General features: G+C 37.2%; 1 protein-coding gene across 2 annotated transcripts; it reads right to left on the reverse strand.

Moving 5' to 3' along the window:
• Window positions 1–1,221: 1,221 nt before the first annotated feature.
• LOC110885058 (cysteine synthase) lies at window positions 1,222–5,393 on the reverse strand. Of its 2 annotated transcripts, none has more exons than XM_022132753.2 (11): window positions 5,202–5,393; window positions 4,877–4,951; window positions 4,673–4,782; window positions 4,529–4,586; window positions 3,462–3,725; window positions 3,239–3,376; window positions 2,849–2,900; window positions 2,411–2,490; window positions 2,218–2,277; window positions 1,981–2,061; window positions 1,222–1,512 (listed from the first exon to the last, which is right to left on the reverse strand). In XM_022132753.2, the coding sequence occupies exons 2-11, from the start codon at window positions 4,916–4,918 to the stop codon at window positions 1,420–1,422; spliced, it is 978 nt and encodes a 325-aa protein (XP_021988445.1). In that variant the 5' UTR covers window positions 4,919–4,951; window positions 5,202–5,393; the 3' UTR covers window positions 1,222–1,419. The 2 variants fall into 2 exon arrangements, with proteins under 2 accessions (XP_021988445.1, XP_035834365.1); XM_035978472.1 differs by lacking the exon at window positions 5,202–5,393 and adding an exon at window positions 5,062–5,186 and having other exon boundaries at window positions 1,262–1,512.
• Window positions 5,394–16,159: the final 10,766 nt, after the last annotated feature.

A 16,159-nucleotide genomic window follows, 5' to 3' on the forward strand; every position in this document is an offset into this window, starting at 1 on the left:
GAAGACTAGCTGACGTCCTGTCCGCGTTGCTGGGCGATGGCCAAATAATTCTCAATCAACTAAAAAAACACAACTATAATTTTGCTAGGGAAGAAACTAAAACGATGATAAGACCGTAATTTTCGGCTCAGGGAAAAAATGTAATTTTTCAGGACTAATGAACGAGTGTTAGGCAGCTCTTTGATACGAAAAAAAAAATAAATGGAGTAAACCAATTAAAACAAAAAACTTTTATAGTTTTGCTAAAAAATAAAACGGTGGGAAAAGTGTAATTTTGAACCGAGGGCAAGATGATAATTTTAATTCAGGGATGAAATCGTAAATTAAAAGGACCAATGGGGGAGTGCCAGGCACCTGCCGGCATGACTGCAAATTTACACTGGGGGCAAAATTGTAATTTAACCAGAAAAACAAACAAAAACGATGGAGAAAAGGTAAATTTAAGTTGGGGGGAAAATCATAATTTGGCTGTGAGAAAAAAAACTAATTGCAAAACTCTAAATTTAAACGGGGCAAAATCGTAATTTTTAACCGAGGGAAAAATTGAAATTTTTAGCTGGGAGCAAAAGCGTACATTTATTTTTAAGTGGGGGGTAAAAACATAATTTTAAACTGATGGCAAAATCGTAATTTTAAGGAAAAAAACTAACGGTAAAAGTGTAAACTTAAATGGGGCAAAATCGTAAGTTTTAACCGAGGGCAAAATAGAAATTTTTAGCTGGGAGCAAAAGCGCAAATTTATTTTTAAGTGGGGGTAAAAACATAATTTTGAATTGATGGCAAAATCGTAATTATAAGGGAAAAAAACTAATGGCAAGGGTGTAAATTTAAACAGGGCAAAATCGTAATTTTTAACCGAGTGCAAAATCGAAATTTTTAGCTAGGAGTAAAAGCGCAAATTTATTTTTAAGTGGGGGCAAAAACATAATTCTATACTGATGGCAAAATCGTAATTTTAAGGCGGGATAAAATCGTAAATTTGTTAGGCCAATAAGGAAGTGTCAGGCAGCTGCCTGGCACTGTTGACTATGCCGCCCATTTAAACCAATAGGGGGCAGGAACTATTCCTGCCGACACTTTCATTTGTAGTTGTCTGCCTGGCACTGTTAACTATGCTACCCATTTAAACTAATAGGGGACAGGAACTATTCCCGCTGACACTTTTATTTGTAGTTTTCATTTGTAGTTGTTGAAAATGTGGTTTGAATTGCCAAGTCACTATGTTTTGAATGATCAGTTATTTATAATTACCACAACAAGGTAGAAAAAGATATCATCCACATGATATAACATTCGAAACAAGCATACAACGGGACCAAAAATAGAACAAGGTGCCCCATGAAAAAAAAAGACATCAGTTACAAATTGAACTTCAAATATGTTGACATGATCCCTCTTAATAACACAATCTCATTGTATTCAAGGATCAAAAGTCATAGTCTCTGCCTCCTTTCGCACCGAATCAAATAGCACAGAAGACAGATACCGCTCCCCGAAACTCGGGAACACAGCCTGCATTTGGTTGCACATAAAATATCATTAGCTACATACGCACACCACGTAATTAATATAGAAATGAAACCCCTGCAGGCTCGTATAAAAGGTTGGGTAACAGGTCAAAACTGGTAATTATTGTGTGTTGAATATGATAATTAAAACTATGTGAATACATTTGGCATGCTTCGTACCTTTTTTTCAAATTTACCCTTTGACCAATTAGAGATAAACTTAATCTAGTTGGGCCCATTTATAAGTACACGGGTCGAATTTGCTATCTCTAGTCTTGTGACAATTTGACAATGATATTATATTGAGAGCATTAATATCAAATTGATAAATGGAGCTCATTTCCATGTTCACATCACGTAAAGAACATTGCAAACATAGAATTAAAACCGATTGCGAATTTGAAACGTATCGGGAAACTTGATGGAATAGTATACGAATACCTAAAGCCGGAAAAATAATGAAGAAACTTACAACAATCAGCTTTCCAGCACTTTCTGGCCTCTTTGCAATCTTGATTGCAGCTGCGGCTGCTGCACCAGATGATATCCCCACCTGCAACAGATAAACCCATCTCAGAAGATAAAACATAGCCCAAGTTGACCCATTCAAAAGTAAATGGGTCGAACGTGTCACCTCTTTTGAAGATTACCAAATGAAGCAATTTAACATGTTCAAAGATGCATATGAAGAATAGTAACTCTAACTTACAAGTAATCCTTCTTTAAGAGCAAGAAGCTTTGCAGTTTCAATTGCTTCTTCACTTGAAACCTTACGCATAGAACATCACTTTAATTAGAACAATCAACAATTGACAACCCCCAACTTCTAGTTGTGAAAAAATAAAACCCAAAAAGCCATACAGTAGAGTGATAAAAAGAGGATAACGAGGGGCGGGTCTTACTTTAATAACTTCATCAATAAGATCAACTTCTAAAACACCAGGGATGAATCCAGCACCAATCCCTTGGATCTTATGTGGACCTTAGGCACCATACACATAATCAATAATGCAAAAATATTCATTAAGATGAGTATATTAGTTCACTGAACATGATATAGATGACCCCATTTGTTTTTTTTAAGATTCATGTAACCTATGATGATTAGCTTTCGGTGCTCAGGTTGGTTTTGTTATCCACTTCATATTTATATAATCAAGACGTTAAACATCTGATAGTGAATTTTATACATTGGTTTAACATAAAAATGACAGAAAATAGGATATATGGAACTTCTCTTAAACGATTCTAAAAAAATGTACTATTTTGTAGTTAAAACCGTAAGCCCTCTAATACAAGATAAGAAAAAATAAAATAAATAAAGCATCGGTGTAGCTTACCAGGGGTTCCTCCAGACAAAATAGCACTTTCAGTAGGCTCAATGCCGTAAAGCTGATGACAAAAATTAAATTAATTAATTAGCGGTATGAAAAAGACGTGGAGAATAGAAGCATTGATGAAATACAGAAATAGAAAAGAAAATATATTATTATGTCAAGGATATACTACTTGTAGTGATGGTTTTTATGGGTTAAAGTTAGCTAAAAATGAAACGGGTCAAAAGTTGTCTCATGTGTATTCTAATGCTTACAGTGTATTAATATTTTATAAAGTTCAAACCAAAATATAAAACAAAGTATTGGCGGTTCGGCCCAACCCGACTTGCTTTGACCCGCATCCTAACACCTCTAAATGTCAAATTAGGCCTGAACAAGTAAAAGCAATCAAACCTTTATGTCAGGGTTCTGCTCTTTAAGATATTTCCCTGCACCTGTAATCGTACCGCCAGTACCAATGCCGGAAACAAAAGCATCGATTTTCCCACCTGTACCTTTCCAGACTTCAGGTCCAGTTGTTTCGTAATGGATCTAAGAGACACAGATAATCAATATTCGTCGTAACATAAATATATCAACAACAATTATAAAAAAAAAATAATAAAAAATAAACTACCTTTGGATTAGCAGGATTCTCAAACTGCTGAAGCATGTAAGAATTTGGCGTTTTAGCCATAATCTCCTCAGCTTTCTGGAGAGCACCTTTCACTCCTTTAGCGGGATCAGTAAGGACCAACTCAGCACCAAAAGCACGGAGAACAATTCGTCTCTCAAGGCTCATCGAAGCAGGCATCGTAATGATGAGCTTGTACCCCTTTGCCGCAGCCATGAAAGCTAGCCCAATGCCAGTGTTGCCGCTTGTTGGTTCGACAAGGACACTCTTTAGCAATAATTTACAACAAATATGTTAGATGAAGTCGATTTTGAGATTTACTATGCTATAACACCATTAGATAACAATCATAACTATGAACACTAAAGACGGTTACTAAGTAACTGAATTACAATAATATAGCATCTAAGATTCGTTCTTAGGGGTTGTTTGGTAACTTCTGAATGGTTAAGTGTTGAACCAATAAGAGGTCTGAACCATTAATTGCTGAATCAGTAAGAGGTCTGAACCATTAAGAGCCAGTGTAATGCTTAACTGTTTAGAGGCAAATGTCTGACCAATTCAGATTAGAGGTCTTAACCATTCAGACTTAGTATAATGCTTAACCATTCAGAGGCAAATGTCTGAACCATTCAGACATCTGCTCGCGAAACAAACAGTCCGAACCATTAAGTGCTGAACCAGTAAGAGGTCTGAACCATTAAGAGCCTCATTAAGAGGTAAACAAACAGCCCCTTAAACTAATTGTATTTGATATACTTAAGTTGATACGGAGCTGATCCAAGAGCTAGCAGACTCTAACTTGGACCAGTTGAACAAAACTAGAGTACAAAAGGCTCAAACTTTTAAAAAAACGCATAACTTGGGCTATGAGTGGAGTTACAGAGCCCATAAGCAGCGGACGCGAAGCTCACGACGAGCCCGATCATGTGGCACCCGTCAGGCCCGAATCCCGTAACTCAAGGCTCCAGTTTTCGCCAATGAAGATTTTTTCCCAAATTAAATTGATTTCCGACTGTTTCCTTTTTAGCGTAAAACAACATAAGCTAACTTATATGATGCTAACAAACCTCTCCAGGTGTTATGAGCCCCTTTTCTTCGGCGTCCGTAATCATGCTATAACCAATCCTACACACACCCAAAACAAACAAACACAACCATAACTAATCCAACTTTGACTTATAAATCCAAATTCTTGTAAGTGATAACCACACCTGTCCTTAACACTAGAACAAGGCTCCATCATTTCCAGTTTAGCCGCAATACGGCCAACACAACCATCCACAACATTGTTGAGATAAACCAAAGGAGTGTTACCAATCAACTGCATGTATAAATATATATATATAATCAAACATCTAGTATGCAACATTTTTACAAAAACCAACATCATACAATCCAGAAAAACACAAGCTTACTTCTGTAACATCCTTAGCGATCCCACTCTTTCCTTCAGCCATAACTTGTTCAGTTATTCAAAGATAATCAATCAACTATTGAAAAGCAAAGAAACAAGGGTAATCAATTCAACAAAGTTATGTGCTGGATTGCATGATTAAAAAGCAAAGATCTCAAATACTATATTACTAATATAGTATATTACAATTCGATATGACAGATAGGAAATATCGTAGTATATTGGCCACGGGTTTATCGAGGTCAATCATCGATAAGATCTCAAATACTATATTATTATATCTGCAAATCACATGTCGAATAGCGAAAGTGACGATGAAAAGATACCTTCGTTTACAAGAGCAAGTAATTGTTAGAGGCAGCTTAGAAGAGGGTTTGTATTTATAAATAAATAAATGAATAGACAGAAAATGGACTTTTGGTGAGGTTGAAGGGATAAATCTTTGATGGGGTCAGCTATTTAAAAGCTATTTAAAACCAGGTGACTCAGAACAAGAAACCTTACTAATTCGGTTGGGTAAATCGGCTGACCAGCCGTCTACCGATTTAATAATGGTTCGGTTTTGGTGGATTGAGTGGATAGTTTGTTTGTTTGTTATGAATAATTCCCCTCTTTATGGGCATTGTCTGACACGTGTCATCTTAGTTAGCAAAGGGATGTTATGGGGCGTTTTTCACAAATGGGCGTAGTGGGGATAATGCCCGATCAATCATTAACCAATTCCTAATTTTTTTAGAGTTAGTTACTGTTTTCGTCCCTGTGGTTTGTCAAAAATTACTATTTCAGTTCATTAGTTTAAAAATTGCGATTCAGTCCCTGTGGTTTCACTTTCGTAACCATTTCAGTCCCTGTGGTTTCACTTTCGTAACCATTTCAATCCATTTATTATGTAAGTATATGGACTGAAATGGTTACGAGGTGGACTGAAATGGTTACGAAAGTGGAACCACAGGGACCGAAATCGCAATTTTTAAACTAATGGACTGAAATGCTGATTTTTGACAAATCATAAGGACGAAAACAGTAATTAACTCTTTTTTTATTAAAACTAATAAAATTTCATTAAATTACATTGTTAAAATAAATAAAAACCGAAATAAGAAATAAAAAATACAATGCTAAAATAAAAAAAAAAACCGAAAAAGAATAAAAAAGACTAATAATCTAGATTCCGTGTTTTTGACGGATTTGTTGGGGACGCATTTACGCTAGGATCAACGCGTCGCAGGTGAGATGGTCGATGGTTGACCATGGAGGCTGTTGTGGTTAGTTGACAGTGGAGGCTGTTGTGGTTGGTTGACAATGGTTATGGTGGGGAGACGGTGGTGGTGGAGGGGAGACGGTGGTGGTAGGTGTTCAGCGGTGGTGTAGGTGAGATGGTAGTGGTAGTATGGGGAAGAATAAACGGTGATGGGTGTGGTGTAGGTGAGATGGTGGTGATGGTAGTCTGGGGAAGAAGAAGTAGTAGTGGGTGGGACCCACAATTTACTTTTTGTTTTTCTTAATAAAGGTATTATGTTTAGGGGTAATTATGTCATTTCACACACACTAAACTGATAAATTTAACTTGGGTTAGTGATAAGGATCAAACAAGTGTAAAAATTACAAACACTAGGACCAACTCTGTAATTTTTGAATCCTTGGGACCAAATCCGCAATATCTGCAAACCACTGAGACCAACCGCAACCAGGAATTTAACTCAAATTTAATTTTAAAAATTATTTCGGTTTGTTATATTATAGTATTGCATATATACATACTTTTTTGTCATTTTATTTGTCTCGAAATTTATTACATGTATTTGTTTTTTATACATAAGCTTTAGGAATAATAAAATTTATTTTTTCGTAAGAGTTAAATACCTGGTTAGTCTCTGTGGTTTGTAAATATTGCATACTTGGTCCCGGTGTTTCGATAATTACAAAGTTGGTCCAGTGGTTGCAATTTTTACACTCGCGTAATCCTTATCACTAACCCATGTTAAGTTTCTGGTTAAATGTGTACGAAATGACTAGATTGCCCCTGAACAATAAAAAATATAAAGATGGCCCACCCTCATCTTCTTCTCCCCCCCCCCCCCTCTCTAAAAACCCACCACCACCGTCACCTTCAACCCATAACCACCACCGCCACCTCCACTTTCAATCCTCCACCGTCACCTTCAACCCACCACCATCTCCACCGTCAACTTCAACCCACCACCACCTCTACCTCCACCGTCACCTTCAACCCAACCCAACCCACCCCACCCCCACCCTTCAATTAACAACCACACTCCAACTCCAGCAAGTTGCTCACTCACCGTAGAGGAAACACTCTTCACATCCAAATTCACACAATCCGCATTATCAAACTCACTAAAAAGCTTATCAATACTTTTACTAACCTCCAGAACCTCAGGCTTATTACCTTTCAATTTGCTCTCACCGATCATAGACTTATGTAATGCCTTAACAACAATAGCGGTTCCAGATCCACTCAATTTCACATTCTCATTCGTTAAATCCACACTCCTCATCATAAAACTCCCATGTCGTGATCTCTCCGTCGCAGACCACCACATCTGATCAATCGAATTCAAATTCGCTAACTTCCTCACCGGCGTCATAGGCCTCCTCTCCGGTGTACCATTCCTAGATATGTTATTATTAACAACAGGCAAAGTTAGAGTGTGGTTGTGAATTGAAGGGTGGGGTGGGTTGAAGGTGATAGTGGAGGTGGTGGATTGAAAGTGGAGGTGGTGGTGGTAGTGGGTCGAGGGTGATGGTGGAGGTGGTGGATTGAAAGTGGAGGTGGTGGTGGTGGGTTGAATGTGGAGGAGGTGGTGGGTTTTAGAGAGAGAGAGGAAGAAGAAGATGAGGGTGGGCCATCTTTATATTTTTTATTGTTTAGTGACAATCTAGTCATTTCGCACACATTTAACTGAGAAACTTAACATGGGTTAGTGATAAGGATCACCCGAGTGCGAATGTTGCAACCACCGGGACCAGCTTTATAATTATTGAAGCACTGTGACCAAGTCTTCAATATCTGCAAACCACATGTACCGACCAGACATTTTACTCTTTTCTTTATTTGGACACAACTTTTGTTGTGCAGTTTTTCTTTTTCTAAATTGGCCATCAAAGTTTTACATAATGTTTTTGCTTTTAGAATTTGATTATCAACTTTTTTTCTTTTCACTTTGAGAATTGTAATAAGGTTTTGTTTTTCTTAATTTAGCCTCCAAGGTTTTTCATACCTTTTGGTTTATCTAATTTGTTTCCGCTTTGAGAAGAGTAAAGTTTAGGCTTTTGTAGAATGATATTTTACGTTTTGGTCTAAATTTGATGAGTTAACACGCCGTAACACGCATGCGTGGTTCAACGCTTTTACGTCTGTTCTTTGTTCAGTTTAGTGGTCTCGCCGCAACGCATGAGTCTTAAAAGCTCGTATATATGAATTTTGAAAGTCGATGAATAGTGATTCTAATATTTTAAATATTTGTTTTGATTTTTGTAATATATCTTATAGATTCTAGTATTTTAAGTATTTATTTTAAAATTTATTTATCATTTTAATTTGCTTTTTTTTCTAATAATTTGCGTACATTAACACCTTTAAAAAATTTAACTCCACAGCTATGTTTTTTTTTCAACATTGCAATATAAATTTTATTAGAATATCGTGTCCTATCGTATCAAACTGAAATCACCGATAAATAGTAATTCATTATTTTTAAGTATTTATTTCATTCTTAATATATTTATTCTTCAGTTAATTTAATTTTCTAATAACGTGCATTTCATATTTTTTTCAATATTGCGATATAAATTATATTAAAAACAGATACTATGTCATTATCGTTACAAACAGAGCCAAAACCGACCAAACATCTGTATCGGTACCCGTATTTCTTTTTGCTTTCAATAAACTAAACTGACACTATATCACTACCATACCGTACTAAACCAAACCGAACAACAACGATACATGTACCCATATTTATTATGGTTACGGATACCGTGCCGCTACCATAGTGAATCGAAACGAAACCGACCGAACAATATCGGTATCGTTACCTATATTCATTTTTATGGTTTCCGGTTTCGATAATTTTTCATTTATACAACTCTGTCTGCGATAATGAATACTGGTACTGGTACCATGACGATCTAAACTGCTCGATACCTTTCGAACAACATCGATGCTGGTAACTGTGTTTATTATTATCGTTTTCGGTCAATGTAAAACATGTGTAGTTTTGTATACCGATTGCATGTATGGTACCGGTACTATTGAATGACCACGGTAACATACCACCACAAGCACAGGCAAATACCCTAGCTTATAGTTATAGTGCACATTCATTGGTGTAACGCATCTTTGAAGGTTTATTACAAGTAATAACAGATTTTATAGCGTTTTTAAGATACAAAAACTTCAGTTACCAGTTCATTATGATTTTTAAATGGTACTATAACAAATTGAACTGAACCAATTCCGAGCAAATGCTAGCGGAAACGTACCACCGCAACACGCGGGCAAACACCCTAGTTTATAATTTTAGTACATATTCATTGGTGTAACGTATCTTTGAAGGTTTATTACAAGTAAAACACCAATTTTATAGCTTTTTAGATGCAAAAACTTCAATTACCAATTCATATTGATTTTTATGCTTGTTGTATATGGATTTGATTTATAGGAAATCTAGTTGGTAAAAAATTGACTTTTTAGTCTTAAACTTATTCTTCTTTTGTCCTAGACGAGAACTCGAATTCATAACCACTTGATCCGGAGGTATCTTACAAACACCTAACACCATGGTGTGTAGGTATATTTAGTGTCATAAGATAAACTACGTTATAGAGAAACAATGTCACACAATATTATCTTTTGAAATTTAAATTTAGAGAAATCACATGATTGAGATTTTTTGTATTGTAGTGTAAAATATGAATTTGGATTCCACACGTAGTTATGGTGTGGAGATCTCAACAAGCAACAATATGTTGAACGTTACATGTGTGATGGGATTCGTATTACGCCAAAGCAAGTTAGACTTTTTAAAAGATAAAATATTATCTTTTAGCTCTTTCTCTGTCTTTTGTTTTTTCTTTACTCTAACCATCACCACACAGATTTTAAGGAGAGAAAGTATGAGAGTGTAGAGATGATAAATTAGTAAAAGTCAAGTTTCAATTTGACGAGTAAAAATAAACGGGGTAGCGGATTAATATGTTTACCTTTTTAACAACAATTTTTTACTCGTAAACAGGGGCGGTTCTTAGAAGGCTCGTGGGAGGGCCACGGCCCAGGCAAGTTTTTCGGCCGTAGTGCTAATTTTCCGTATTTCGATCGAAATTTTAAATATATACTATGTTTGGCCCGGGCTTGCCCGGGCTTTTTTTAGTGCCCGTGTCTTTCGGCCCTCGCACGTTCAACGGGCAAGATCCGTCACTGCTCGTAAATATCACTTAATCAACCTCCACTTATAGGGATAGAACCCCGGCATCACATTTCACCGCTGTCGCTATAAGTAAGGCCATGGGGGTTTACCTAATTATGTTGACGGATTGATATTTTTATTAAAAGTACCTAAAACATCTCAATCATGACCTGTTGATTAAATAAGTTAGATATCATAACCCAAAACCTAATTAATTTCGTATCGAAAATTATTACCCCTAGTTTTATAATGACAGGGAAAAGAGGAAACAAAATAAAAATTAATAATTTTATCAAATTTTCTATTGGAGAGCCTTGTTGGCTCATTTGGTTAAAATGTTAAATTAATATGATTTTAGCTTTATATTATAGGGTGGAGATACAATAGGAAGTTTATTTGGCTAGGAAGGATAGGAAGTGATCTTGACCATTCATTAAGTTAATCAAGGGCTAAGATTAAATCAGGGAAATTGAAAAGAATAAAAGAGGCGCGTGAGTTTGTTCAAGGGCATTCTAGTCAATCCAAGCCAATAGTTTCTCTCTCCTCCAATTCCCCCCCATTTTTTAAACGTTAATAACTCTTTCATACGACATTATTTTTTTATAAAAATTGCACCAAAAAAACGAGCGTTTTTTTTCTTTAAAACGAGTATACTATTGCTATATTTTAAAAAAAAAAAATTAAAACCCAGTTGCGTAAAACGCAATAGAAAAACCACCAGTTACGTAAAACGCAATGAAAAAAAAAACCTAAAAAATGACATTTTTCTAAAACGCAATGCACCAAAAACACAAAGAAATGACTTATTTGTAAAACGCAATGGCCAGAAAACACACAGAAATGTCTTATTTGTAAAACGCAATGGCCAGAAAACACATAAAAATGTGTTCTACCTAAAACGCAATGCACCAAAAACACAAAGAAATGACTTATTTGTAAAACGCAATGGCCAGAAAACACACAGAAATGTCTTATTTGTAAAACGCAATGGCCAGAAAACACATAAAAATGTGTTTTACCTAAAACGCAATGCACCAAAAACACAAAGAAATGTCTTATATGTAAAACGCAATGGCCAGAAAACACTTAAAAATGACTCATTCTAAAACGCAATGGACTGAAAACACCTAAAAAATGTGTCACTGTGAACTGTCTGAATTGTCTACGAATTACTGTCTTCGAAATGAGCCAATTTATGGAAAATTAATTTTTCTGATGCGTTTTTAGTACAGCAATTTAATCGAAAAAAAAAATTTTCCGAGCTGACCTGAGCCAGGGGCTCTGCCCCTTGGACCCCGCCAGGGGCTGCCGCCCCTGGGACCCCGCTACCGGGGGCTGCCGCCCCCGGACCCCCGCAAAGATTGTAAAACGCAATGACTAAATCAAAAACCCAGATCATGAAAATGAAATTAAAGAATTTCTTACATGGATCGAAGCCGATTTCTTCATCAATTGACAAATTTTGAATGATAGAAACACTTATCAACGCTCGAATCGAACGAATCGAGTGATTATCTCCAAAATCACCGGAAAAAACGAGATTTTTTTATGAAATTAAACTGGGTTTTCTTCAAAAAAAAGCTAAAGAACACGTTGATCGGGTTCTGAATCATTGATTGGTGATGAAAATCGCACTATAATGTAGTGATTATTGAGATAGAAAGTGAAGAAATAGTTGAAGATGGTGGGTTTTGAAAATGGTGGGTTTTTGAATTTACTGGGTTTTGAAAAAGGAAGAAGAAGGAGTTGGATTGACTAAAATACCCTTTCTCTTTATTTTAAAATTTGCCACATGTCATAATCCTATGGCTTCCTATCCTTCCTAGCGAAAATTAACTTCCTATTTGATCTTTTCCCTTATATTATAAACGCATTTATAAATTATTCTTATTCAATGTATCGCATCAACAAGTTATTTAAGTGAATTGTATTATAAATATTCATAATTTATAAACTACATGGTTTTATAAATTAGAAAATTGGGATTAAACATATATGTATATTATTGATATCAACGTTATTATATATAGGGCTGTTCACGAGCCGAGCTGAACCGAGCGGACCTTTGCTCGTACTTGGCTCGTTTACAAACCGAACCGAGCGGAGCGGCTCATTTAAAACCGAGCCTCAAATCAAGCGAGCGTTTTTCGAGCAGTAAATATTCTGAGCGAGCGTCGAGCGAAGTTCGAGCAATTTGAACAACCGTGTCGCCCGATTTAAATTTCTCAATAGTTAACAACACTATTTATCAAATAAATTGGGAACAATCACATCTCTATTTCTTCAAATTTTGTTCATTTATAGTATGTATTTGGTAAAAGAAATATATTTTTCTTCAAATTTTGTTCATTTATAGTATGTATTTGGTAAAAGAAATATATTAACTTTACTGGCAACTTTGTTGCAACACTATTAACCGAGCATTAACTCAGTAAGGTTTTTTTGCCTACGTATCTACCCCTTTCCTACGTGTATATAACTATCTGGCACCCTTTCCTACATGGATATAATTACGAGGCACAAGGTCCCTTTAAAAGGCTGGTATGTCCCTTTAAACCCCCCCCCCCCTATTGATGTCAGAAATTGTGTGCAGCTGAAGCTATCAAAAGACCAAAAGACCAAAAGATTGCAAGATGTTTGAAGACAAAGTTACACTATAAAGCTATTTGTCAAGGGGGAGTCTGTTGGTGCATATTTTGTGACAACAACTTAATAGTTTAATAGTTTAGTCTTTGGATATTTGTATTGGGCTTAGCATTTGTGTTTAGCTTGTTTAGAGTTATAATGGGCTTGGAGAATGGCCTAGCCCAGTATGCAAACATGGAGTATATAAACATGTTTTGCATTAGGGTTTAGGATTCTAAGAGTTTTTCAGTTACCCAGGTACCCAGGGAGAGGACGTGAGATTGAGGGAGAAATCTATAGGGAGAGGCTGAGAGATTTCTGTGTCTTAAATTGATTGTAAACACTTGTATTGGATAATCAATAAAAGACAGTTTAATATTTTTGTTTCTACTCGTGTTCTGTGATAATCTGATCTAGAGAATTCTGCACTCTAGGTTAGATAGACCATAGTCACAGAATTCGCTAGGTTGCCCACGATTTGCGATCCAGTTCGCGCGATCCCATTCGCGGTACGTTCGCGATCCCGGATCGACCCGGATCGCGATTTTGAAGTTGAAATTGGCGTTCCCAACTCATCAATTCAATCATATTGCACACTATTGGGATCGCGATTTGCTTGAATTCGAAGCACGTATTCATATACATCGGAACATCGGACCGAACCAAAATTGGTAAGTCAGACAGAAATTTGGAAAGTCACTAATTTGTAAAGTCTCTCCAATCTCGATTCTAGATGCGTATTCATGAAATCAAGCCTTGGGATGAAGCATTTGATGAAAGAGATGAAGAATAGAGGTATTGAAAGGGCGCGGCTGCAATAGGATGTTGTTTGAGAGTAAACCCTAATTTTTTGAGAACGTGTCTTTTAAGTTACGAGTCCAAAATTGTTTTTTTAGAATGGTCCTATAAGTTCATTAAGTTGGGTAATGGGGCTTAAATAGTTTTATTTGGGCCTAATTTTAACATCAGACCTTAAGTTACTTATAAAAAATGATGTAAAAAAAATAACACGAATTTTAACTGGTACATCGTACCGGAACGATCCGAAATGAACCTACCCACCCTCGTACCGAATTTTAGGGACCTAGCGAATTCCGATCCCGTTCCACGTTCCCGTACCAGAGCGTACCGCAAACTATGTGACTATGAGATAGACGCTTCTGTGAAAGATCCATAGGATTAAGGGGACCTACCCCCCCCCCCCATCACCTCGCCTGCCACCATCACTTAACCAACCACCACCATCTCCGAAAGCACCACAAAGGCACAAACCATCATCTCCACCAACCACTAGCCACCACCACCACCCCACCCACCAGCCACTGCCACGACCACCGCATTGGTGATAACCTGGAGAATGCTCCGAAGTAACTGCTCGTTTTGTTCTTCAACCAAACCGAAACATTCACTGACGCTAATTGGTGATAACTTGGAGAATGCTTTGAAGAACGTCTTGTGATCACCGGCAGAATCGTCCGCGCAGCAGTGGCAGCGAATTGCGACGGAGTTACTGAGATCCGGTTGTTGAACGGAGGGGAGCTGGTCGTCAGACAGAAGTTCAGATGCGCTATCGTCGGATGATGATGACCAAACGACGTCGCTTTCGTGGAATTCGAAAGCGTTTGTGTTGAAATCTGGTTGATATTGAGATATGGTTGTTGTTGTGGTACTGTGAGGTGAGAGAGAAGTCGGAAGGTTAGAGAAGAGGATAGAGATGGTGACAGTGAGTGAGATACGGTGGATATGCTACCGGAGACGGTAGTGGATTTAGTCATGGCGGAGATTCATCGATGTGTTGACCAACAAAGTGGATTTAATCATGGTGGAGATGCTGTCGGAGACGGTAGTGGATTTTGGGTTTTGTTTTTTTTTGGTTGCCGGCGAGATTTTGGGCTTTGGTGAGGGTGGTTGTGGCAGGAGAAGATAATGGTGGTGGTGGGAGGAGATGGTGGTGTTAAAGAGAGAGGGGGTGGGGTTATAATTTTCTTTTAATTTTTTTAATTAGTTTTTTTTAAGTAATAAATAAAGATTTAAGAAAAAATTACACCCCACCATAACACGTATAATAAAACTGCCACATCATCTTGCCACGTAAGACAAATATGCCACGTCAGCAAAAAAAAAAACTAACTCAGTTAGAATCTATTTAACTAAGGAGTGATATCGCATCCCAAATGTTAAGTTAGGGGGTGTCGGGCGTCAAAGTGTTAGTTAGGAGTGGCAGAGGCTAATGGCCAATGGTTTAAAATGATAAAATGCAATAACCCAATATTTAATATGACTACTAATACTATAAAAAACGGCTAAATTGCACTTTTCGTCCTTTATGTTTTAGGGTTTTTGCAGGCGCTGTCCTTTAAGTTTAAAAATTACACTCTATGTCCTTTATGTTTGCAACCTATAACAGGCGGTGTCCTTTCTCATAAACCCAGTTAACTTTTTTATGTTAAAACCCCTCACCTTAACAACAGGGACCATATGTGTAACTTTGTAAACATGAGGGACCTTTAATGTTAAAACCCCACTTCTTCTCCGGCCTTCTTCTCCGGCCATCTTCTCCGGCCTTCTTCTCCGGAATCTTCGTCAAATCTCAATACCTCCCAAGGCTCGCCGAAATCTCAGATCTCGTCACTCTCAAAGCCGTATCCGAAGTAAGATCAGACTGCACCATGGACGAACCATTACCGAAACTCCCACTCACACTCGGCTGAACCGGAACCACAGAACTACCCAAATCAAGACTCAACCGCCCGCCATCAACCGACAACCGTCGACCCTCTAAATTCATCGACTGATGCAAAGCCCTAATCACATTCCCAGATCCAACAATCCCACTCTTCTCCACCCCACAATCCAAACTCAAGCTTTTCGACAAAATCGTTTGGTTCGACTGGCGCGCACGCCCGGGCCACCGATGCTGATCCAACGGCTTCGTATTCTCTGCATGATCCCCTACACTACTATCCACCTTACTTCTCATGAACTGACAATGGGGGTCTTGTTTGGTTAGTAGTTTCAGAGATTGCAGCCACCATTGTTGTTAATAATAAATATGTAAAAGAAAAAGAAAAAGCAAACCCAGATGAAGAAACTTGTTAAAGACTCATTTCACATTGTGGGCTTGTTCCAAGAAAAAGATGAAGAAACTGGCATTTATTTTTCAAAATTTTGAAAACCCTTGTTAAGGAGATCTGGAAACAACATAAAGATTGAAAATTTGCAAATGG

This window comes from Helianthus annuus, chromosome 10 (assembly GCF_002127325.2).
Source record: "Helianthus annuus cultivar XRQ/B chromosome 10, HanXRQr2.0-SUNRISE, whole genome shotgun sequence".
NCBI lineage: Eukaryota > Viridiplantae > Streptophyta > Magnoliopsida > Asterales > Asteraceae > Helianthus > Helianthus annuus.